Source organism: Pseudopipra pipra, chromosome 13 (assembly GCF_036250125.1).
Source record: "Pseudopipra pipra isolate bDixPip1 chromosome 13, bDixPip1.hap1, whole genome shotgun sequence".
NCBI lineage: Eukaryota > Metazoa > Chordata > Aves > Passeriformes > Pipridae > Pseudopipra > Pseudopipra pipra.
This window is the reverse complement of record NC_087561.1, coordinates 9060506-9085929: the sequence shown is the minus strand read 5'-3', so window position 1 is coordinate 9085929 and position 25424 is coordinate 9060506. Positions and strand designations below refer to the sequence as shown.

General features: G+C 39.0%; 1 protein-coding gene across 4 annotated transcripts; it reads right to left on the bottom strand.

Annotated features, from left to right (window-relative positions):
- Window positions 1-1099: 1099 nt before the first annotated feature.
- On the bottom strand, window positions 1100-24677 carry CUL4B (cullin 4B). Of its 4 annotated transcripts, XM_064669871.1 has the most exons (20): window positions 24146-24677; window positions 21330-21445; window positions 17638-17741; window positions 16660-16729; window positions 16197-16270; window positions 15052-15214; window positions 14862-14951; window positions 14495-14577; window positions 13391-13458; window positions 12156-12274; window positions 11185-11377; window positions 10013-10117; window positions 9599-9709; window positions 8774-8859; window positions 8187-8294; window positions 7822-7935; window positions 6756-6861; window positions 6508-6680; window positions 5811-5963; window positions 1100-4681 (listed from the first exon to the last, which is right to left on the bottom strand). In XM_064669871.1, the coding sequence occupies exons 1-20, from the start codon at window positions 24675-24677 to the stop codon at window positions 4586-4588; spliced, it is 2664 nt and encodes an 887-aa protein (XP_064525941.1). In that variant the 3' UTR covers window positions 1100-4585. The 4 variants fall into 4 exon arrangements, 2 of the variants coding, with proteins under 2 accessions (XP_064525941.1, XP_064525942.1); XM_064669872.1 differs by lacking the exon at window positions 6508-6680; XR_010433993.1 differs by lacking the exons at window positions 1100-4681; window positions 6508-6680 and having other exon boundaries at window positions 5828-5963; window positions 6756-6851; window positions 7811-7935.
- Window positions 24678-25424: the final 747 nt, after the last annotated feature.

Genomic DNA, 25424 nt, shown 5'->3' with positions numbered 1-25424 from the left:
AGGGCAAATCCAAAGCAACCATCTTAAATTTGATTTGGCATCAGTTTCTCTCAATCAGGAGAAAGTATAGTAGCATATATTGCATTTCATACAGGAAAAGAAATGAAAGAATTTACTGCTCTCTGGTCTTATCCTCAGAGTAGACAGACAATCTATTAGTCTCCAAATAGTCATCTGCTTCTGTAGGATTCTTTTTTTTCATGGAGCATGAAGGAAGTAGGAAAAACTCTCTTTAAGGAGAAAGTGTTAGTGGAAAAACCATCCCATGCATTTAGATCCCTCCAGGCTGTAATAAAGTAAGTGCCTGAGCAGGATTAGTGGCAGACATTTCCCAGACCTATCTGAACCCACCGGCACTAGGACTGTTTTGTGATTACAGCAGGGCTGTGTGACCTCCCTGCAGCACGTGCCAGCTTTCCACAGATCAGTCTGCAGGACCAGCACTTGCTTTGCTTCAGCTGTCCAGGTTTCCAAAACCCAGAAAAGAAATTCAAAACACTCTGCCTCCCATCTCCACTGAGTTCTCAGAGCTCCTGCACTGGGAAAGGCCAGGCTGGAGATGGTCCTGCTCCTCAGATTTGCTCTAGTGGTTCCAAATGGCTGAAGAAAACTCAAGGAATGGCCAGCTGGCCACCCTCAGGAACAGAAGCAAATTCCCTGTGAAGCCCTGTCCCTTATACTTCAATAATCATATCAGAGCCATTGAAAAAATTATAAACTGTAACCGGGAGACAAGGAATAATCATACAGGAGAGGAGCTTCCTCTAAGAGCAACAAGCCACTACTTTTGGTATTTTTGTACCATTTCTGACACTGCTACACATTCTAATCCCGATTCAGAGTTGGTGAGGATGCTTATCTCCTTCCTCTCAAAGAACCACAGAAGACTTAGTGAAAAACCCAAAATAATAAAAATTCAGGAATGGAAGCCACTTAGAAAACTCAAGGGATTTTAATGACTGAATGAATAAGGAACTATTTAAGAAGCAAACAAGTATTTTGCTATCAAAGCACAAGCTAAAGAATTTAAAGAAGCCATAAACATTAGTAAGCCCAACATACAGAACTTGGGAGTAAGAAGGCATTTTACACACAAGAGTTTATCAACACAAAACTGTTTAATATTTATTAAATGACACAAAATACCTAGATAACAGACTCACTCTCTGAAAGGACATGTATTTACATTATTTACCAACTTAAGAAAGACTCTCTGTACCCATATCAGACTTATGAAACATAAAAAAGGTTTTGCTGCTTTTTGCATCAAAGGATGCAACGGTGATACATGCCCTGTTTGCAAGTCTGCATAAACTATAACTTTTTGATGCAGTGAAAAAGCACAATTCATATTCTGGTAGCTGAGGGAAGAGGCTTCTGAAAAGTAACAGGGTTAGTTTTTTCCCCCCACTCCAGACACACTCTGAAGACTGTTATACAAAAAGTATATTACATTTTTGAATGCTGCTGTACTCTTACATTAGTGTAACGTTTCAAAGAAAATATTCTCCCTACTATTTGAGAGCACTAAAAAAAGTGGTATTTGAACATTTTTTTAGATGCACTTTTTTTTCTTTTAAAAGAAAGCATTAGGGCAAAATGATATGTCTAGGAAAAAATGAAAGGCTGACAAAAAAAAAAAAGAGCAGAGACCAAAATATGAAGAACAGCTAAAGCAACTTAATAATTTGCTAGGGTTTGTTTGTTTTTTTATTAACTATTTACTTTGGCACCTTTGTGTAAACTATAGAACAAAACAACGTTTACAACACATTTGCAATTACAGCATTTAAACAAAATGGTCACTTTTGAAACCAGCCAAGACAAAAAAATAGTCCATTTATGGGTATAAAGATTAAAAAACCTAAAATATATATTTCTAAGAATAAACTGCAATTTCTTATGAACAAGGTGCTATAAACTGCATGCAAGAGTCAGGATTAAAAATGTGTGGCCAAACAGACAAGCTGTGTTCTAGCCAGATGAGTTGTGGTCCAAGCCCACTGGAGTTTTTTCTTACAGAGATATATATGGCTCAATAGGCAGGCACATGATCCCAGCAAGAAGTTGCAGAGTTGTACGGCTAGACGACAAATCTTGGCTGCAGCTTTGTCATTAACCAGGAATGAGTGAGACCTTAGCAGAAGAGATGAACAAGTTCTTGGGGAAAAACCCATGAAGCTACAAGGAGAAGCCTTCTCCCCTCCCCTCGCTCACCCCCTCTCCTGGCCTGGCCAGGGTTCTCAAAGTCCATTCTTTGGGTTGCTTTAACTCGATTGCGTTTAGGGTCTGCCTCGGCTCGTGGAGTTCTGATCAGATTGGAGGATATTTTCTGTATAGTATTTTCTGCATTTAAGTTACAGAAATAGACAGGATAAAAACGAACTAAACCTACAGACCTTTGCAGTTTGACTGAATGCAACACTTGTGTAATGAGGGAGGGTTTTACCAGAATGGGTATTTAAACGTGTAGTGGTGTTAGATTTATATGCTACAACAGACTGAATGGAACCAGTTCCATACTGATGTGCATCGTCTCCTGTGTCCCAAAGAGTTAAGTCTTATGCTTCTTCCCCAATTCTCTTTAAAAGGAATCTTTTATTGGCTGAAGATACAAAACACATACAAGAAAAAGGAACATTGAATGCAAAATACAGAAGGGATATTTTTTACGGTGGGGGGCATTCATTCCTCCTCAGTGGATCTCTATTTGAACTCATACTTGAAGATTTGCAGGAGCAGTCTTCAAGTTTCTTACCACATAACTCTACTGTCAGTATTTTTCTCACAGAGGCAGGGGTGGTCCTGGATGTCTACCAGTGGTTATGCTGCAACAGTGTCAAGGGGCAAGGTAAACTTTCTGCAGATCACGAAGAGCTGTACGACAGTTAGTTGAGGGTGACTGCAAATAATTTAGTAGGAGAAAAAACCCACATTCGCTTCATCTGTCAGCTGAGGACTGCATAAAAAAGAGCTTGAGAGAAAACACAGCTGGAGAAAGTATGGAATTAAACAGCAGATAAAAAAAGCAATAAGGATGGGATGTGTCAGATAGAAAACACACACACATACACACACACACACACACACACACGCACAACCCTGAATGTGGGATCACAGTGATAGAAGTTGTAGGTCATAGAGAGCTAAGTTACACTGCCATTAAACAAAACTAACATCTGGCTTTCAGGAAATATCTGGTATTCCCCAGGACTATCAGTGCCTGAAAGAGGATGAGGTTTTTCCTTGTGCTCTGCAACACAGCTGATCGTAGATCTAAAGCCTGGCTGGGTAAGGAAGAACTGTTATGTGGAGGAGTTACCTTTTCTGCTGACACTTTTTTCCCATATATTCCTGGCACATGCTGCTATAAGCAATTAAAAAAAAAATGCATTTTGTTGAAACAAATCTCTACATTCAAGTGACTTACTCTCCCATGTCTTATAAAGATGCAAAGAATGCTCTCTGGTCATCTAAGAAAATATATTTTAGATGCCTTGTAGCAATACTTAACTTTCTATATGAGAGGTAGGCTTCTGGGTTCTAGGAGGCCTGCTAGGCTCTAGGGCTGAGTTCTTAAAGCTTTAAGTTAAAGCAATCCAAAGCAGGGCAGTCCTAGAAGAGCTGCCCTGTCTAAACCTTGAGGTTAATTCAAGTTTAGAATGTTGCAAAGCAAAACAAGTATTAAAATCCATTTGCAATTTTTGTTCTTACAGCTTTACCACAATAACAGTGTGGCTTTTCATAGATATCTGTAAATAGATTCTCTTTTCTAGAGTATTGCTGCCAAGAGGTGAAGGCCTCCTACCCATGACTAGTAAAACCTGTCACTTCTTCCATTATGGCTGTTTTATGCTTAAAATTCCCAAAGGTGAACACCAAGTCTCACAGGCAAGCCATATGAATCTAATCTGAACTTGTTTTGTTGTAGCAGTTATTTAAGAATGGTGTTTGTATATACAGTATATAAGCCCACACTGCAAACTTTATACATTGTTTTATATTGGTAACATTTTGTCTTAATTGTGACCAAGAATATTTTCCATTAGATCAGCAATAAGCATAGCCTGGCTTATTCCCCCATTTTCCCCTCCCTCAAGGGAAAAAAATCCAAGTGTGGGCATCAACCAAACCAATGGTATGTATAACTGAAATGCATTCTGTACAGTAAATTAAAAGTTTGCATGCAGTTTAAGCATTTTTAAAGGCTATTTTCTTATATTAATTAACCTTCTGTTTCCATTTAAAGATGTGAAAGACATCTGTCATACATCAAGGGACTCCTCTTCAGACCCAGAGACAAATGGAATCACAAAAGACCAGGTACTTTCTTTCAGCTTTCTGCACATCTTACTAAATAACATGCAAAGAGTTCAACAGCATTCTTCTTAAAATGTAAATAGTACTCTTTAAATGGGCATGTTAACCACTGAAAGAAGTCCACTCTACTATACTTTTCCATTACACTGCTTTCATTCAATCATCGGTAGTATAAAAAGTCAATTAACGGGATCAACAGGCTAGTTTATCCACTGGCAACTGTGTAGGACACCAAGTGTGCAGTAAAATAAAGGCCAACATATGTTTATGCAATATAGTTGTACTGATTCGGGTTTTCTTTATCTCTTTCCATGTAGTCCCTGTCAATTAAGGATTCTATTCTCTTCTTAAGGTCAGCAGGCTGCAAAATAAAGCACATGTCAGAATTATCACTTTGCAGTCAATGCATTTTGGTTCTTTCTTTCCACTTAAACCAAATGTCTATACTGCTTAAGATGACTGAGGAAACAGAAATCACAGTTTAAAAAAAAAAAATCCTCTAAAAGTATCAGAGCTTTTAAAGTCTGCAGTGTATAACTGATGGAAGAGAAAGTTACAAAATTAACTTGTCACCTGTAGTTAAACATAGATTTTTTTTTTACAGCAGGGAAAGATATTTACTGCTGTTTGAACTGAACTCTAAAGAACTGCAGTTCATGCATCACATACCAAAGCGTTTCTATTTCTGACTTTTAGCTGGTAAAAGATGCTACAAGTTTCAATTCCTCTTGATGCAAATGAGTTTTGCAACAGTTTGGGTGCCCTCTGATTTTGTTGGGTGAAGGACTTTATAAAAATCCCTCATGATAAAGAGTGAGGAAAATCATTTAGATCAGCTGTTATACTCCTACAAAGCCCAACTGCAGCTTATGCAATACTTACAGGCCTGCAGGAACTCACCATGGTAATCAAGCAGAATGAGATGGCATGACCTTTCATTTTACATTTCTGTCATATATTTGAACTCCAACAATGCATCACTGTTTATCTGAAAACCCATTTTCATTTGTACACAACAAGCCAGTCATTATATGTTGCAACTGTGGGCTTCTTCAGCTTTGAGACATTCACCAAGATTTTATTTTAATTCCTAGATATTAAATAGTATAATCTGTCTAGAAAAACCACTGTACCTTTATTGGTTACTAATTTATTAAAAAGCATCAACCAAATTAAGAATGTAATGCAGAATTGGTTTTGAGATCTGAAGCATTTTCCCCTTGTGCCCAAGAATGCCTTGCCAGAACACTGCAAATGCAGGTAACAAGGAGAGCCAGCTGCACCCTTACTGCTGACAACCTCCAGCACTGAAAGCCTTTGGAAGTAGATTTTATTAGTAACTGGCACTTCAAAAATTCCTGAAAGTGAATATTTGCCCTTTCTAATACTAAAGAGATGCATATTTTAGACAGAAGCACTGTTTAACTGAGGGCAGCCCAGGGAAAAGAAAAAGAACTGTTAAAGTTTTAGAAGAAAAATCAGTAGCACACCTTGACTGGGAATTTGAGCTGGTTGTAGACCTCTGACACGAGCAGGTTGTGACTCAGTGTCTTGCGCATCTTCATGATCCGAACGATTGCGGCGTCGATCTGGTACTGCCGGTCCTGGAACACCCTCTCTGTAGTGCTTGCCTGTTCCTCTACCTGGAGGATCCAGTTAGGAAAGTTTTAATGAGAACACTAGTACTGTCAAAACAATTCTTCTTCGTATCTTTAAGACAGTTCTCAGTGTAAGACAGTAAAGTGTCTGTTGTCAAATATCTGACACAAATCCTTTACAAATATAAAGACCGACTGTCTATTAGAAAAACCACTTGTACAAGGAATTAAAATCTTTGCACAGATTTTACAGTGGATAGCTGTCAGGGAAAATTCGCTGTGAACTTGTTTCTATGTTCAACAGAATATTCAGTAAAGCTCCAGGGAATGATAAAGGATGAAAAGAACATTCCCTAATTGGAACTTCTCTTGAACAACCTTATTTAGAGACATCACTGGTGTCTTAGTATAGAAGCACACATTTAAATCAGCACTGGTAGGTATGTGCTGTCATCCAAATTACACGTGTAACTTTGACAGAGACATCAGCATGTACATCACAAGAGAGAGGAAAAAAAGCTTGGAAATGGGCAGGCAACAAGGTTCTTAACCCAAGGATCTAAACCCCAGAGCATTAAAAAAAATATACCGTTTCTTTCATCTGAATTTGGTTGATTTTTATCCTGAAGAGCTTATGTCTGAAATCATCATTACATGTGAATTTATCACCATCTTCCACATCTTTGCCTTTGGGGCTTTTGGTCAGTACTCTGGCTTTGCCACAAGCCAGAGATTGAAGTGTCCTTCTCAGCTCTCCATCCTCTAAAGCAGAAACAAGTTGTTTAGGTTTTTTTCAGTAAGAACACTTGGAAGCAGTTGGCTGTTTTCAATACCAACCTATTCCAGTGGCTTGCTTTATCTCCTCTAAACTGAACTCCTCTCCTTCATTAAACATGAGCAGCACCAGTGTCTGGAACAAGGAGACCTGAAGTTCTTTTTTGCCCTGTCATAAGGGAAATAAATAGACATCAGTAGGCTGGTTTGGTTTTTTTTTGGGGGGGGGAGGAAGGTAGAGGGTGGAGGGGAGAGGATGAGGGGAGCATGAGGAACAAGTCACTATTACATGTCAATTATTTCACTTTAAGGACATTATTTATTTGAGAATGTGAAAGAATAGAAGTTACTTGTCACCTTGTGTTTACTATGAAATGTAGCACAAGCTACAGGTCACAAGGCTGGACTATTCTATCCTGTGACAAAATTCACCCAAGATATGCATCAGCCTACTCAAGACAAATCTCAAAGCACTGAATGCTTAAAATTACAATTTGAAAGGTCTTCAGGTCAAAGTCTAACACAAACATTAATTTAAGAAACACAGTATAAGGAACTATAGAATCTTTGAAACCACCAAGTTTGATATTACTTGTTTTAGCATTAACATTTTTCTGAAAAACAGAACTGGTAAACATTCCTATTTCATAAGAAAATTTCCTGTCCGTGAAGAAATGCTGAAGGGGAAGAACTGGAAACCCTTTTAAAAGCAGTTGTGTTCTTGTACAATCCAAAACTTTACAGTAAGCTTTTCACTACTGAACTAAAGATGCTTGATGCTGTCAGATGACATAAGGCCACCTAAGGAACTGCCCCCTTTTTTTCCTCCCCACTATAAAAATTAGTGCCATTTTTAATCTGGAGCTAAACCCATTGAATATTTTCCTCAGTAGTAACCAACAGGGCTTTTTTCCCCACGAATACAGAAATTGGGTGCATCTTCTTAGACCTTACTACTTTACTTCATAAAACTACCAACTCTGAAAATGATAGCAAGAGGTTAAAAGTAATTGCAAAAACAATGCTAGGTTTTCCATCACAACACAAAAAAGCTTCCTGATATATCCCTAAGGTACAACCCAGCCTTGGACTTGACAAAGCAAAGGAGTAAGAGAAACAACAGACTCACCTCTTTAAATTCTGCTTTTAGCACACAGTGTCCTAGTGTTGACTGCCACTGAAGTTTCCTACCACTGTGTTTTCCTAAATAAAAGGTCTTGAAAATCTCCTGCAGTTTTACCATCTAAAGAAAGAAAAACCCCAAAACACTAAAACACAGTTTTCTACTTTAAAAGCATCCTTCCCTCCTCCACAATCAATTAAGCCTTAAATCAAGGCTTGGAATGATGACAGGAATTGCAAGAAAACAAATTTCATTTACAAAGAGACAGTTGTGCATTTCTTTCTCTACACATATTTAAAAGCAAGTTGCAGTTGATTCCAAGATGCATTTCTGAGAGGCTGATACTTGTAAAACCTGTCTGTGTTCATTACCTCTGGGGGCAGATGGACCTCCATAGGCACGTAGGTTGGCCAATAACCCATAGTCAGAATATTCACTGTTAGTTCAATGTTGCCAGGGACATTCTGATTTTGCATATACTGCAGAGAGAAATAAAATACATGGAAATAAAGCCATGTTTATTAAAAGTATTTCAGGTAGAACTGAAAAGTTAGAACAGGTGTTGCAAGAGCAGAGAAGAAAGAGACCTATAAACTGCAAGTTACATACAAGAAAATGAAAAAAAGCACTTTTCTCAAGTTCTGATGTGAAGATCTACCTCACTATGTGTGAAAGAAGTAGAGAATGTTAAAATTTCTTTGAAATCAAAACACTGCCAGAACTAATGGGCAAAAACTTCCAAGTCAGGCATCAGAATATAGTGGTGCTAAAAATGTTTTAGAACTGGTGTTAAAATATTTTTTAAGTTTACAAATCTTTTATTGTTGCAGGTGCTACTTGGTTTATTTGTCTGAAGAAGGCAATTTCCAGGTTTTTTTAACTCTGTTACTCAAGAAAACCCTTAATAAATTCAGTAAAATTTTCAAAAGCACAGACAGCCCAGACTTTCCCCCAGTACCTGTTTGAATTGTATCATTATGTCTTTTGAGAGCTCCATATCTTTAAACATTCCTTCAAGTTTGCTGGTGAAAGCAGCTCCACATTCTACAAAAGAGAAAATGGAAATCTTAGAAATTAACCTTGTTTATTTTCAATGCCACAGAGTAGTTGTTCTAAATATCAGAATGCACTTTTAAGCAAGATGACCTATTTCAGCAGATGCTCTTACATAAAAGCCAGGATTCTAATTAAGGAGCATATTAAGGTTATATACAAGAAAGGGGAAAATGTTTTAATGTGGCAGCTACTTTTAACCCAGTCCTTTCTGCACATGGACCTGACTGTTCATCCTGGGACTATGGTGGCAGCCTGTCATTCAGATGACAATTCCAATCCCTACCAGCTGCCTGCCAAACTGTCTCCTGATGGTAGAACAAGATCAAGCTCTAAAAGTCTTACTCTTACCACCCCAAGATTCCATCCAGTGGAACAATGAAGATCAGACCAGAGAACCACTAGCTGGCAGCTTCGTGTTCCAGACCTTACACAGAGTGAATAACAAGTGGAAGTCATCCTTAAGTTCTCTGAGCACGTCACTGATTTACTCAGCAGGGAACCTCAACTCTATCCCACAGGCCAAGATACACTTCAAGCTCCTGTTTTTTGGCTATTGCTGTTATAATTACAAAACTAAAAGCAAATGAGTCTCCTCAAAACCCACCAGTCATTCAAGACTTGCACAGGAGGCTTTTACCCTCATGTAAAGGGGAAACACTAATGGCTCTTCTTGGAAGGCCTCTTAAAACAACTACTTTTAAAAGAAAGCAAGCTGATAGATATTTACCATGTTTGAGTTTGGAAAGCATAGATTTTTCAGCATCCACTGATGCACTCTTCCCAACTAATAGTCTCTTTGCTAGATCTTTTTTATAAAAGGCCTCAAAGACATCTTTTCCTGTAAGAGACAAGATTTGGAAGTGATCACAAATCACTGTTGGTTTTTAACAAACATTACCTACAAGAGGCCCAATTCAAAGCTCAGTAAAGGAAAAAGGCCTTCACAGGAATATTTCAACAGGTTTTAAGTCAGGTCTTGTTACTGACATTTTAACAGGCAAAGTATTTAAACAGCACTGCACCAACAAACCACATCCACAGAGAAAGAACACCTGAAAATGCAGTCAGACTGCAAAAATAATTTCCAAGTACCTCACTGATTAAACAACAGTATCCCCATGAAAAAAATCCCAATACTTACCATATATGAATCTAAATATGATCATAATTTTATCCAGCATTTTTTCAAGTTCTTCATCAGTAGCTTCTTTGTTGCCTGCACGAAGCTTTGAATCTACATATTTAGCTAGAAGTGTTGAAGAATAAAGGGTTTAGCATATGCTTAATATAATAGTGAAACAAAAATTTATGAATCTAATATTGTGAAATCTTGAAAATAAAAACGATCCTGAAATCACCTTCTATCAGTTTCACCACAACAAACTTGATACCTTTTCAAAGAGGCTATAAAGTTATAAAAACATTATGGGACAGTATTTTTTCAGATAAGGAATTACTGCATTTTAACTTTACTAGCATACACAACATTAAAAACATTTGTGCTTGTGTAGGAAAATCCTGGTCTATATTGTGATCTCAAAGCAAAAAGTCACTGTTGCTACAGATTGACATGGACATAATAAAAAAAAAAGGAATCAGAAGAAAAATATATAAACCAGTTATTTAAATGTGTTGACTACACTGCTGAATTCCTCTAGCAGATTACTGGGTTTTTTAATTTTTTTAATTTCAAATGGTGTGATAAGCACATTACAGTTAGGGAATTAATGTAAAAAAAGGAGGGCAGAAAGCATCACTCCACAAACCTAACAGCACAACCAATTGCAAAGCAGGTATTATTCACAGTGTGGGGAAGATGAAGGAATTCAAAAGTGCAGAGTGCCAGGCATGGAGCACAAATCTGTAAACAATGTTCTCTGCAAACTAGAGACTGTCCCCACACTGTGAGAGCTCCAGGGCATCCTCAGCTCTCTTCACTTTCACATATTAAGGCCCAGATATCTGCAGAGCCCTGAACAGCTCTGTGCACGTGTGCTGGTGGCACAGTTATGCAAGCTGCTGAAAAAAATCACATTAGCACTATTGTCACACCTGGACAGCAGCCAAAGGCTGGAATGCCCAAGTTCTGATGCCCTGGACTTTTCTACAGCCCAGCCAGTGAACTGATAAACAGAGTTATTGATATTTAATGCTACCCTCTCCAACAATTCCCTTGCATCAGGCAGCACAGGAAAGCCCAGTCTGACCCGCACTGTGCATGGATTGACACACAGTTCCAGCATATCCCATCTGCAGGCTGAATCAGCAACTCCACACCCAAATTCTCACATGGAAGAAACTGAAGAAAAATACCTATGAGTTCAGCTGGCTTATTTGGTCTTTTGTTAATGAATGTTTCAAAGGCTTCTTTCATGGCATTTACAAACTTCTCATTCTTTAGAAAGCAAACATCAATAATATGGTCAACTTTGTCTTTAAAATCAAGAAGTTCTTGGACCATGGTTTTGTCTTTTTCTGGATTAATTACTATGGTGCTACCAAATGCCTGCAAAATAAAACATAACTTTCAATTAGCCTGAATAATTAATTTAAATGACTTGTAAAACCCTAAAGTTACCTTCTTAATGTGTTGTTTCTAGTACTCATATTAATTCCGCTAACACAACAAAGTAGTATTATGAAGTATTTACTATATAATCATTCCTAAATTTTTTTATATTGATTCAAAACCAATTGATAAGTGAATGGATTCAGAACTTTTGTCTAAAGAAATGAAGTTAAGCATGACAAAATTAACACACCCTTTTTTATCATCTATAGCCTCAGGTTTCACACAGGTAAAGCTCCCACTAAACTCAATTTTATTTAACTGTACTCCTATGCCATTCCAAAGCCTTCCTTTACAAGAACCATACTTTCTATGACATTTTCACTGAGAAATAAGATTAGACTTCTTAACTTGAACTACTGCTCATTCTGACAGGAAATTTTATCAGGAAGAAGACAAACATTCTGCCATTACCAAAATAACTATTGCAGAAATACAGTTGTCCCCCAAAACTAACAATAAGCAAGATTATAAACTCCAAATTTATCTGGAGTTCAATAATTCAACTCAATGTTCAGTATTTTCTTTGACAGGGCCAGAACAGTTACTGTACCTTTCCCAGGATGTTTCAAAAGCTGTCTATTAAACACATGTTTATAAGAAGAATATATAATTTTTCGAAAAATGCAATAGTTTATAGAGATGACTCAAGTATCTGTGTATAAACCCCACTGATGCAGTAGTGGTATCTGTTCCAGAGTTTTAGCAACAGTACCTTTATGTACTCAATCCAGTGCTGCAAGAGAACCTGTACTCCACCTCTTACACGACTGAACAACTGATACAGAAGAGACAGGTCTTGAATTCGGTTTTCATCAAGAAGGTGGTTTAAACCTGCAAATGCAAGAGTTTCAGAAGGAAATAAAAACCAGTGTAACCCAAAGAAAGCATGGCTTATTGTTACAGTGAGAGACCTCTTCAAAACTAATATTTTTTATCAAACAATTACTGGGGGTGGGCAGGGGGGTATTTTAAGCTACCTAATTTAACAGCAAAATACAGAATGGCTGCCTGAACCAGCTCAAACCTTAAAAATTTGTTATTACAGTGGATATCTTGGGCTACATGTACTTTACATAACATCCTTATCACAAAACCTTTGCTTACACCTGCTTTACTATTCTCTAAAGATTTGAAAAGTTTACACTGTACTGATCTGTAGGAAAAGTTCCTTGGCAAGGCAGCTCTGAGTCTCAACTCCAGCTGTAAAATCAGTGTTAATGTTTGAAGGCAAGCAGCTTTGAGGAGAATCTTCACCCTTCACATTTTAACTTTCTGGAGGAGAAGGCCTGATGCATCACAGTAAAGTTCTAAGCAGACAGGTAAATATTGCAAACTTGATACTCCTCTCAGTGAAGAGTTTGTCAGAGATGTGCAGGAAGATGCTCACATACTTGTTTCATCCAGAATCCAGCTACTAAGGACTTGGCCATTTTATTATTCAACTCTTGCTGCACCAGTTTCTATTTCCCAATCCTCAGAACAACAGAGGGTCATTTGGCTCCACAGAGGCTATTGCAGAACTGAGGCAAACATATTCCACTGCTCAAATTATGCTACATTTCTAAAACAAGCTGCTTTTTGTTAGGACTACTCAGTATTTCTCCTTTCTGTTACAGCCATAATTTGAAGGCTACTCTTTTCTTTACCTCCAAGTCTTTGAAATGCTATTTAACAGACTGAACTCAAGTCCCCTGTTCTAGTTGTCCTTTCTCTTTGCTGTGTATCAGAAGACAGCACAGCATCTCCTCACCTCCAACAAGGAGAATGGGACTTGCCCTCCTGCAAAATGGTCAGTGCTATTTTGTGAACTGAGGAGCAAAGGCTGTTAAAGAGTGATGGAACTTGTGTCCTCCCCCAGCACCTGAAACTGCCACTTTCTCTTTCTGCACAGGAATTGAAAGCCCTGAAGCAGTAATTAGAAACATTTCTATAAAGAAGAAGGATTACCTTTCTGAAGAATGGCTGTTAAATGTTCACCTAGAAGTTGCTTTTCTACAGTAGCAATTAGTGGCTTCCTACAGAAAAAAATGATTAGAATTACTTTTCCTTTTCCCATTATTAACACTTTTAAACCTTGTTTTGAGATTATGTTGACTACATTTTCATTAGGAGTGCTCTAATTATAAGTGGCTAAGGACCCAAAATGGTTATACATATATTTATCCTTTTCCCTCCCCAGTAAGCAATCTTTTTTCTGTTTGCTGACTGATGATTTTAATTCACACAGTAAGTCTGTTGTACATGATCTGCAGGCAGCTGGACAATGATTCCATCAGGCAAGAAGCTGGGCAGAAGTCTGTCAAATAATATACCTACTCCTGTTTTATGGGAGGAGATTCATGTCTTGGGAGATAAACCAAGGAGATAAAAAAACCACACCTCAAGTCAAGAGGTATTAAAACAAAATAGGGAATTGGCCACTAATAATGGTGTGGAAGAAGGAAGCCACTAAACAAGTGAAATGTTTTCAACAGCTGAAGGAGGAAGAAAATAAAAATGTGTGATGGTAGTGATAAAACACCTTCCTCTCAGAGATCTTATAAATGACCTACATTTTTTATGGCTTAATGGTAGGAGAATATTTCTCCTGCCCTACTAGTCATGACTCCACTTAACTGTGTGTGAAGAAATCCTGCCTCTAAGTAGAAAACACTGAAGAGTGACACTATTTGATAATTTCCCAGACTCCATAAAGAATATACAAATATTTTAATGAAAATATTCAGAGCCCTTAGTTTGAGAATTCTCTATCCTGGGTCCTATCTTTTTCAGGTAGGACACCAGTTGATTAATTGCATTTCAGCAAGAAAGAGACATTTGGACTGTGAGTGGCAGCCTATTTTTCTCTAACCAAATACCCAACATTTATGTAAAAATAATGAGTGACTTAGAAGAAAAAGCTCTTAGCTGTGTGAGCCAAGACACTGCTTCACTGTAAAGTGAAAAGCATTTGATAGACAGTCAATAACTGAAATAAACTGTAGCTATTTAAATGGCCTCATCAGAAGAGGAGCCAAACAGGTAATACCACCAGGCAGAGCCAGTACTTACTGTGTGCTCTGATCTAAATAAGTGATTATTCTGTCTGCTTCTTCTTCCAAGCGCTTGTTGACATGGTGAAGATATTCTGGAACCTGAAATGCCAGAGTAGTTTTGTATGTTTAAAAAAAACCCAGAACAACCAAGAAGGGAAAAAGAGAGACAGTACTGGTCTAACAGCAGCAGCAGCTCCAGCTTTCAGCAGAAATCATTAGCACTGTGACTGAAGGCAACTGTATGTGCATTTCTTTATCCAGAGTACTACAAAACAAAGGTCACATTATTGCCTTGCACACTGGGTAAGGCAGCAGCAAAGTTCCACTCCCTGACACATGCTTTGTCATTAGGCACAACAAATACTGTTAAACATTCAAAATACCTCTCGTTCCTGCATAAGCCTCTGTCCCTCTGCTGCATACAGGCGGTTTGTCTCTTCCAAGAATCGATGTTCGAAAGAGTCCTGATAAATCTGGGGAAACAACACAACAGCAATCCAGGGTAAAGCTTACTGAGCACTAAATAAGGATTTGAGCTATTTATTGGTTTAGAGGTGAAGCAGGTTTACTCACCTGCAAGTCAGAAAGCATGCTCAGAAGGCTCCGCAGCAAACTCCTATCAATAGCCTCCCCATTTCTTTCCCTCTCAATCAGCAGAAGAATGCCATCAATAGTTTTGTTCTGAACCTTCTGATCACTGATTATATGAGTTCTGAACAATTCTAGCCCCATATCCCTAAAAAGACAACAAAGACTGCTCAATAAATTGCATAAGAATAAACCTCAGATATCTCTATTGTTAAAACCTGATCTAGATCAAATAAAGAGGCCAATACTAGCACTGCTCATTTCTCTGCCCCCAAATCACTCCAGATGAACAAACACATGAACACTACAATAAACCATGACAAAGCACGAACAGTAAGCTACAGGTTTTAAAGACCAATGCAGATATTTTTTCCCAAATAACCACACAGCTTTTGCAGCATCTTTATTTTTCAGCTGGTTGACAAGATGTTGGAACAGCAGCTTTCACGAGAAAATCATAATGTCACCCTGGGTTCAAATTCCATGGTTAAGTTTTTGTCCATCACTTGCCAATCTCTAATTCTTAGGCAGGGCTTAGAAGAACTCAGTGACGTGAAAGACAAGGATCTCTGCTTTGGGTGTCCCAGTCAGAACCTTCCATGAATTTGAAACTATGGCTCTGGACACTTCAGGAAAAGTCAGGCCCTCCAATCTTTGGCAAAGAAATTCAGGTGGTGCCAAAGGCATGGTAGGGTATAGACTAATTATTAATAATATGGGGGGGCAGAAATTGAAGAAGTCCAAAAGAGAATAACTTGCTTTTAATTTAAGTAACTTTTCCCTTCAAAAATACTTACAGAACTTGGAATACTGTACATGCTAAAGTCAGTTACTGGGCACACCAAGCCCTTGCACTTTGGTTGTTGACAAGACCCCTTCCTTTAACTGTGCAACTGGAGGCTGATACCTACTTCACTGAGATTTGGCATCACAGCTATTCTAGAACAATGCTGTAATTCATGGCAAATAAATTAAACATCTCCCTTTGCAACAAGGACATATGCATTTATCATGTAATTTACAGGTCACTACAAGGTTTAAATAAAAAACCCACAAAACAACCTGAAAATCAGCAAGATATAAGCAAGTTTAAATGTACCCCCAAATAATTTTATTCTCTGTGCCCTTACCAAATAGATGGCAGCATGGAATTCTGCAGTACATAAGTTCGATCCAAGAACAAAAAGATACTTCTAATCATAATCTGTCACGAGAAGGAATAAAACAGCCACAATCATTTTACTCTTGAAACTAAAAAGCAACACAAATTATGCTCAACAACAACAAAATTCCCATCGATGGGAAGTGTGTAAGTGCTTTCCTAGACACTGCTATTTATTTAACATCTTGTGCCAATCCCAGCATGATGGTCAGTGTGACACTTGGCATGTTTCTGTATAACAGAACAGCTCCTTGAAAAATAGGTATAAAAGAGAAAGGTTTGCATAAAAGTGACAGTGAGGAGCTGGGTGTGTGTGTGTGTGTCTGCACATACTGCAGGCAGAAGATATTTCAGTAGTTTGATAGGAACAAAGTTAAGCAAAACACAGGCTGCAAGGCAACCGGTTTTCCTTAAACAGATAGAAAACTTACCATTTGTCTGCAGTGATCTTGCCAACATTTGTCTATTTTCTTTAGGAAAAGGACACTATCCAATGAATCCATGAAGAAATCATTAAGAAAATCATCATTAATAGGTAGTGCTAGCAATGAAACGAACCAATCCTATCGTACTTTTTAAAGGCACTTCACAGAGAGGACAACAAACTCACCTACTCCCAGAAAGAACCAGTTAACTTCTTGTAACGTGTTTATTTTTAACGAGGCTCCTTGTGTTAATAGTCAGAAATCAAAATTATCTGAACAAATTAAAAAAAAGTATCTCAACACTTCTCAGTGTTTTGTTTAATCTCCCATTCCTATGGAGCAGAACACACGTCCACACCTCCACACCCCAGAAACCAACAATCCCAAACACGTGGAAGAGCCCATCACTACACAGACACTATGATTTCAGCTCATGCTAAGAGATAAATTTTGCCCTTGAAGTTTATCTTTTATTCAGCTCACTGCACAGTTCTGGTACTAATTAATATCTGCTAAACAGGATCTCGATCTGATGCAACTCCAAACTTTTGAAAGTAAAACATTTTGATCTCAGAATCTGATCTGTGCTGCCAGACCACGAGTATTTTTCAAAAAGAAAACAACAATTACTTGTTGGAAGACATTTCTGTTTATCTAAGCATGGCAAGTTCAGTATAAAAAAGCCTGATGTGATACAACCAATACAGCCTTTTTAAGCCTTACTGCAAGTCTAACATGAGCTTTTGTAAGATGTCAAAGTGTTTCATAAATACCAATGAAACTTTCTCACAAACTTTTCAAAGGGTTACAGACATAAAAGAATGAGTTGTGTTCTCTGATGTCCCACAAAAAAAATGAAAACAAAACTACTTGTGCAAAAACCAGGAATTCAGATTACCATGGCCTAACATCATGAACTAGTCAAAGAAATCCATCACTTGCAGGTAAAATCATTTTGGCTTGTCAACAACTAAAAAAGGATATTCTCTGAATTGGTGAATTTGTGCTTTAATGTGGTCTTCACAGATCTGTCTCAGTTGTTTGTACAAATTTGCAGAAATCTTGTAGGAGCAGAGATTTTCAACAGCCTGAAGTAAAGAGAAACAGATACTAAGAAATCTGTTTATATTTTTGTACGTGACTTTACAAGGCAAGGGCCCAAACAACCATGGAATTCTTCTGGTTCTCACAGTTTTTACCATGTAAAACACCAGAGAGAGACATGGCACTGTGAAGGTAACAGGAGACAAAGGCAGGCCATGAACAGCTCACAGATTATCAACTTCAGCTCGAGTATTGGGATCTCATATGGAACTGCAGGACTGGCATCTCTAAGAACAAGGATGTGAATTTAATAAGTTCCAGCAGCTTGCTGGGCTTCATACCTCAGAGCAGACACTTAATGTCTTAATTTTATTAACTGCTGTGCTCTGCAGGGGAAAAGCACTGCTAGTTTAATTTCCTCTTTCAGTCCTTTCCTTGATTAAGCTTCCCTCATCCCCAAAAGTACATACATATACATATTTTATTTATCTCCACCCACCAACCCCATGCCTGAGTAAGTGTAGTTATAATCCTGAACATTAGTAGCATGACTACATTCCAGATGTTTACAGTGACAAATCCCAATTTCTAGATCATCATCAAGTATTAGAAGAATTATCACTGTGAGAATTATTCACAGCAAGTGAGAAGAAATTTAATGTGGGCATGTCCTGGAGACTATCAAGCAAACAATCATTAAGTGCATAAGTGTATCTCCAGACTTTTCCAAAATTCATATCCATTGACCAGATCTGGAAAGCAACTGAACAACTTTAACTCTTTGCAGACTACTGACAGAAAATATATGATTATTCTGTAAAACACCTGTAGAAGCTAGAGGAGAGGTATATATGATTTTCAACTAACACTTCTTGCTATTATTTATTTATTGGAAAAGACTTCAGTTGCCAGTACCACCAACTCCTGGGGAAAAAAAAACAAACAAAGGACTGGAAGATCAAGTTTGTTCCCCAGCACCTGCAGGCAACTGTGCAGGGACCACAGCTCAGAAGCACACAAAGCAAATCTACTCCATTACACTCAAGTCCCCCAGAATCCTTCCCAACAGTCCAGATAGTCACCAATAAAAGCACAGCAACAACCAAAACAGCCAAACAAGGAGTTCCTCGATTTCTCCTGGATACCAATGGCAATTATTGAAAAGTGCAAGTGCACTACATCTAATACTGGCTCCAGGATTAAAGAAAACCCCAACAAATCAAAACCACAAACAAAACAAACTTCATAAAAACCAAAACCCCACAACGAAACCATCCCACACAATGATAACAGCAAAAAAAACCCAACCCTGCATGAGCTTACTGTCAGAATTTTACAGGTACAGCAAGAGAGTGAGTGTGCCAATTAAGACTAAACCAGGTCTGAATGACAATTATAAGGAAAGCTGGAATTATCAACCAAGTATACAATATTAGTATTTGGAAACAGCAACAAGTTTAACTCTCAGCCTTAACATTTAAGACCAAACAAATACAATGACGCGATAGGAAAATACAACCTACAGTTCACTGCTCAGAACAGGTTATGGGCTCTGCTCAGCTCTATTCCACCACGGTACCCCCAGGTTCAGGTAGCAAAGGAGGAAATAACCCCATACTTCGATTCAAAAGAACAAAGGAGTGGAAAACACTGAGCATTAAAAGCCTGATTAGACCTTCAGCAAGTGCAAACTTCCTGGGTTTCTTAATTTCTTCCACTTACTTTGGAGGAGCCAACAGAGAGCTGGGAAGGCCAATGTTTTGGATGGAACTTGCCTGTCACCTGCGGAACCACCGTTAGTCTGGCCTTGACCCACCAGCCCAGGACACCAGTGGCCCCTTTCCTGGGCCTCTGGTCAGCTCACCTCAACTACCAACACTGTCATAACTCAACAAGTTTAACTCCATTAAAAAAAGAAGTATCTTCTTTTGAGGTGTGCAGCAGAACTTTTGCAATTCCCCTCTGTGCTGGGATAATGGTGTCTGCCAAGGCATATTTGGCATCAGATCCATTTACCAAGCAGCTGTTCAGAAATGGCATTAGTTTAGTTAGCATCTAAAAACACTAGTGATTCCTATTACTATTTTTAAATCAAGACACTTATTTTTAGATTTCTGTAAAAAGAGAAAAATTTCATACTTCACTGCACTCTATTTCACTGAGGAGTATCTGAGTTATTACAATGTTGAATCATTGAGATTTAAAACAAAAAAGCTTATCTTTTGTTTTCTGACCACAAGCAACAATAAATTAAGCCTGTGGTAAAAGTGAGCAGAAACTTAAGTAATAACTGTGAAACAGAAGCAAGGATTTCAAGAGAACTTTGTATTTTAAAAAAAATTTTGGATATCCTTCAAGCATTTAACAGTTATTTGCACAGTTATTTAGTCTAGAGTAATTTACAATACCAGCCAGTACAGTTGGTTGTAATTTGTTAATCATTTCATAAAGTTTTACAAAAATAACAATACTATATATTATTCAGTTAAAACCCCACTATTTTTAGTTAATTAATTGAGCATTATAAATTACTGACTCAAATCTTCATTCACGAAGCTTAGCCATGATGACAAATTACTGTAGTGAGCTAAGAATGCATTGCTCTGAGGAGCTGTGTGCCACGAGGAATGGCAATTTATTCTTCCTTAAATCCGTCCCCAAACCTTGTGCAAACCGGACTTTTTCCCCACACAGAAATGCAACTTGTACTGAAAAGGGGAGGGCAGGGGAAGAAGAGACACTAAACAGAGATGGTGAGAAGGCTATATACACACACATCAAACAGCTAACCAGGTAAAAAAGGCTTTAAAAGTAGAGCAAAAAGTTCAGGTGGTTCTTAATACCCAGCCAGGGCAGCACCGTTGCCAAGCCGCTAAAACCGCAGTACTGTGACGTCTGCAGGGAAAAGGTGAGGGGGGGAAACCTCCCCAGCACGTTCAGCTGAAAAAGCAGAAGTGGAGCTTATAAAAAAGAATCAGGAAATGCCCTTCAAGTCTGATCACTTCCTAAAATATTTAAGACAAAACAATCAGAGCTGCTGCTGAGAATAAATTTCTGGTTCTCAGCTGTTAGAAGAGACAGATTGCTGCAAGGCCAAAAAATGACAATCAAATAAAAACAACACAATTCCTGGAGAAAAAATGGTATTCTATTCACATACAAGAAGTCAATAAAAAGTTTCAGTTTTTAAATGACCTCTGATACTTGATCATGGACAGATACTGTCTTCAGAAATTATATTTTAATATAAATCATCTTTTTCTTACCTAAACACCAATGTTTTAGGATTTCGCATTTTTCCTTTAGCAGATAAACACCATATTCCCAAACCAGAAAAGAGAATACAGATCCTTGACTTATTTAATTCTTGTCAACTGTTGCAAGGGAAACCATACCTTGGATTATGTTGTGGCAAGTTAAAAAAAAAATAATTGTGAGTTCAATGTTACATCGTGAAATTTTAACTCATGATTTTAAAATAGAGAAACTATTTGGTGACAAGTTTTTCCATGACAAAAGCAGCTATCAAGCAAAATGTCATATTCTTACCACCATATCAAAAGTGGTAAAGCAAAAAAATCCTGCAACAACCCAAAAAGCCCTACCCCATCCCTTTCACTTAACACACTTACCTGGTAGAGCTCTTCTAGATTGTACTTAATTGAAGTACTGTTCTGGATAGCTTCTACAGCTTCTTTCAGTTTTTGCCAGGTTTCATCTGTGTAGTTTTCAGGCAATTTGGGTTTATCTTTAAAAGAAATTACATAAAGTTTGAGAAAGTGCTTAGATAAAGCAGCACCTTTCACAGAAATGAGAAGAACGTAGCTTTGAGGGGAAAAGGTATGGGTTGATGCTCTAGATTTGAATTTATACTTACATGAAAAGAGTAAAAGCATTCATGTAAAAGCAGTATCTTATTTACATTTGAAAGACTAACACATTGCAGAAATTGAGAATTGCTCTTCAAATACACATCATAGCACTTGCAGCCCAAAACAGTAGGTGTGGTTACAAAAAAATCACAATACTGTTCCTGATCAGCTCAAGAAGGGATTAAACCAGGAAGAACTGTCTACATCTTCATTGCTCTCACTACCAGGACAGCAGAGCCAAAAAAAAAGTGAATATAAAAGGTGAAAATGGTGGATTAAAAGATACAGAGTTGTGTGTATCTTATTTTTTAATTTATTGCTCATTAATTCTACTCTGCATTAGCGGTCGGAAAGAAATCCTCAAGAAACATGCATGGAAACACTGTAATTATAACACAGGCTTTATGGTCCCAAGGAAAACATTCCAATTTTAAAGTAATCCATTTATGTGTCTCTTGGGTTTGGCCAGTGGATATTTGTTAGAGTTAAGCCTCCTTTAATGTTCAAACAGCTCAAGCTTCACAGATCTGACCCCTCTCTGTTATTTTTTCTGCCTCTTCTCTAGAGATGCCCCTGCCCTGCAGCACCTTCAGCAAGACCAGAGCATTTGCAACAGGCTCAGATATTCCCCAGGTCACATCCTCAGAATAGGAGAACTATTTCAAAATTCTGTGTGTTCTCATAACTAACTAAAACGACCATGTTTGTTCCAATATGCACATTCCCAAATGGAGAAAGGAAGGAGAAGAAAATTTAGGGAGAAAGATGACACATGTACATCCATGCCATCAACAGGTGAAACTGCCTCAGAGTTTATACTCTATTATAGTTGACTTTTACATACCTAAAGGTAAAACACAAATTTTAAAGCTTTATGATTTCCTGAGAAATAAGTAACAGAGAGAAGTAACTTTTTTTGTTCTCTCCCAAGCATTTCCCTACAATATTGGCAATATCCCAACATTAGCTGCATTGTAAGGACCTGGAGAGACAAGTGACTACAGACTTGCCTGTTTTCACTAGCAACTCCTGAGTACACTGCTCAGCAGTAAACACCAGGGACATGGATTTTAGGGAGTTATTTAAGTTGTAAAGGATGCTACTGCTATCACACTAAGACAATAATGTTAAGATTAGTATTCAGTTTAGTACCTGAGAGTAAATAAAAAGCAAAGCTGTCACATTACTGAGATGCCCTTTCTAAGCAAGTGATTCAAATACCAATTCATAAGCAACGATGATCACAGCACCATGCAAGCCGTGACATTTAACAGGTAATTTACACGTGAAAAGTTAACTTCTTCTAAAGATACGGGTGTACAAACAACCAAAGAGTGGCTTTCCTTCTCACTGTGCTGCATCATAAGTCTATATTTTAAAATAATCAAATTAAATGATGCTGCTGTGATGGGCGGAGAACATTTCTAAGAATTGGAACCTTAAAGTTTCACTGGGATCATGAATTGCTGTAAAACATTACAGTGGGTAAAATAATCCTAATCCTTACCTAATGCAGTGCCTCTACTGAACATTTGTGCCAAGTGTGTATTTAGATATCAGCTATAATGTCGGTAATATCTTTTACCCCTCCCCAACCCCAAACACATGAGGAAGAAGAAACAACTCAAGAAAGCAAGCTATTGGACTGTTCTGGAAGGCAGCAAGAGGCAGGAACAAGAGGCAGGAAGTAAGAAAAGTCCATGATTTCCTCATCTTTATAGGGAAAAAATGACAGCATTTTAGCTTTCTGCCTACACCTATTTGTATTTTTGTTTACTAGAAAAGGAAGCTGCATCATAGCAGAAAAGTTTCACTTCTCTGCTTCAGCTGGTCTCTAGTAACAATACCAGAGAACCTCAAACACATCTTGTGAGAGAATTTATAAAATAATGTAAACTTGTAAAATAAGAGTAAGTTAAGACAGAGAAAAGAAACTACTATTATAAGTTACAGTGAGGATATTACAAGGAAAACACTCAGTAAAAATCTGAACTACCTACTTTAAAGGCAACTGGGAAAACCAGAAAGGAAATCCGCCATAAGAGCCTGATAATCACCTTAGTTTCAACATTTAAAACTAAGCACAGGCAGATTAACCTATAAACAGACAACACTGACAGAGGCAAGACATGTAGATTCAAGGCCAATTTAAAAAAAACCCACGATCTGTGCAAAGACTTATCATAAACTAGGTTAAAATAAACACTAAGCCCTGAGTCAGGATTACTAGCAAAGAGGTATCAAACGTTAGAAGTTTGAACGAAGGCAATTTACACACTTAGGTAGTAAAACCTTTCATCTAACATACAAGTTAAGGCCTTCTCGACTGACAAGAGTGAAAGGAGCCTGAAAAATAATTCCAAGCAGCAAAGTGTAGCTCAGGATGTGTACATGACTGGGCAAGCACGCATCAGAAAACATTATTCTCCTTTACATAAGTATAGAAACGTTCGCCACAGAAAAGCCTTTCCCGTAAAACCTGGAGCTATTTGAAAGGAACCGGTTTTCAGGCTGAAAACAAAACATGAAGTCGAGTGTCAGCTCCCCCTAAGTTGTGACAAATTATGGCCTGTTACCTTTAAAGTTCTTGATCACTAATTTCTTAGCAGAGCCAGGTTTACTGTTGGCGAAACTGGAAACAGTAGAGGAGGCAGCTTTGGTCAGGCCATTTGCATGGTGCCCCACAGCCACTGATGAAATTAAAAGGCTTTTATTTTTGAGCTGCTGTTGGTGCTGCTGCTGGGAAGAGGCAGCAGGAGAGGAGGAGGAAGAAGACTCTTCAGCCATCTTCACATCGAGTCCAATAAAATCCACGGAGTCCTCAAAGCGCAGCTTCTTCTGGAGGTGATGGTTGGAGGAAGCAACCCCTGAGGAGGAGCACGAGGAGGTGGTGATGACGGAGGAGGATGACGAGGAGGTGTTTTTGGAAGGAGAAGAGGTGCAGGAGGAAATGGAATCGAATTCTTCTTTTTCGGAATTGCTGTTGCTGCTGTTATTTAACTTTCTCTTCTTGCAGGAGGAGCTGCTGCTGGTGTTACCATCAGTGGCAGGTCTGACCTCCTGGGCTGCAGCTGGGGGGTTGGGGGAAGAGAAACCTGTGGGAAACATGAACACACAGAAGTGAACAGGCTGAGGGGCATCAAATCCTTGTGGTGTGACAAAGAGAGGGAGAGTTTTAGAGCCAGTCTCTGTTTGCTGTCTCTCGTGGGGGGTCTTTCAACTCCTCTCTCTCATCAGTGGAGTCCTTCCGTATTCCCTCTCCTTCTCGTTCTTCTTTGTCGGAGCAATCACTTTATCTCCTCTTCCCCTTTTCTTTAATACTTTGTTTCTTCTCGTAGTTTGCCTCTGCCTTCCTGCTTCCTCTCCTTCCTCAGTGGAGTGCCTCCGTTCCTGCCTCTCACCCCCCACCAGCTGCTCTGGGCTCTGCTCTCCGGCAGCGGAACGCTCCACGGCCGCCCGCTCCCCCGGCTTCTCCTTGCGCTCCCCTCCTGCTCCGGCCGCCTCGTCTCCGCCGAGCAGCAGCGGGGCGGGCTGAGCGCGGCTCCCTCTCGCCTCGGCTCCAGCCCCTGGGCCCCGCACGCCTCCCGCTCTGCCCCGCGGCCGCTGCGCTCGGGCCCCGCTCCCCCCTCTCCGGCTGTGCCCGCGCTGCTGAGGGGGGACGGCCCGGCCGGTTGTTATTGTCACCGCACGGCGGAGGGAGCGCAAAGATGGCGGCGCATCCGCCCGCCGTGCATGACGGGGCGCGGCGCACGGAAGCGCGGCCGGGGAGGCGGCGGGACCCGCCCCGGCACCGGGGAACCGCCTCAGGGACCGCCCCGGCACCGCCCCGGGACCCGCCGGAACTGATCCTGGCTC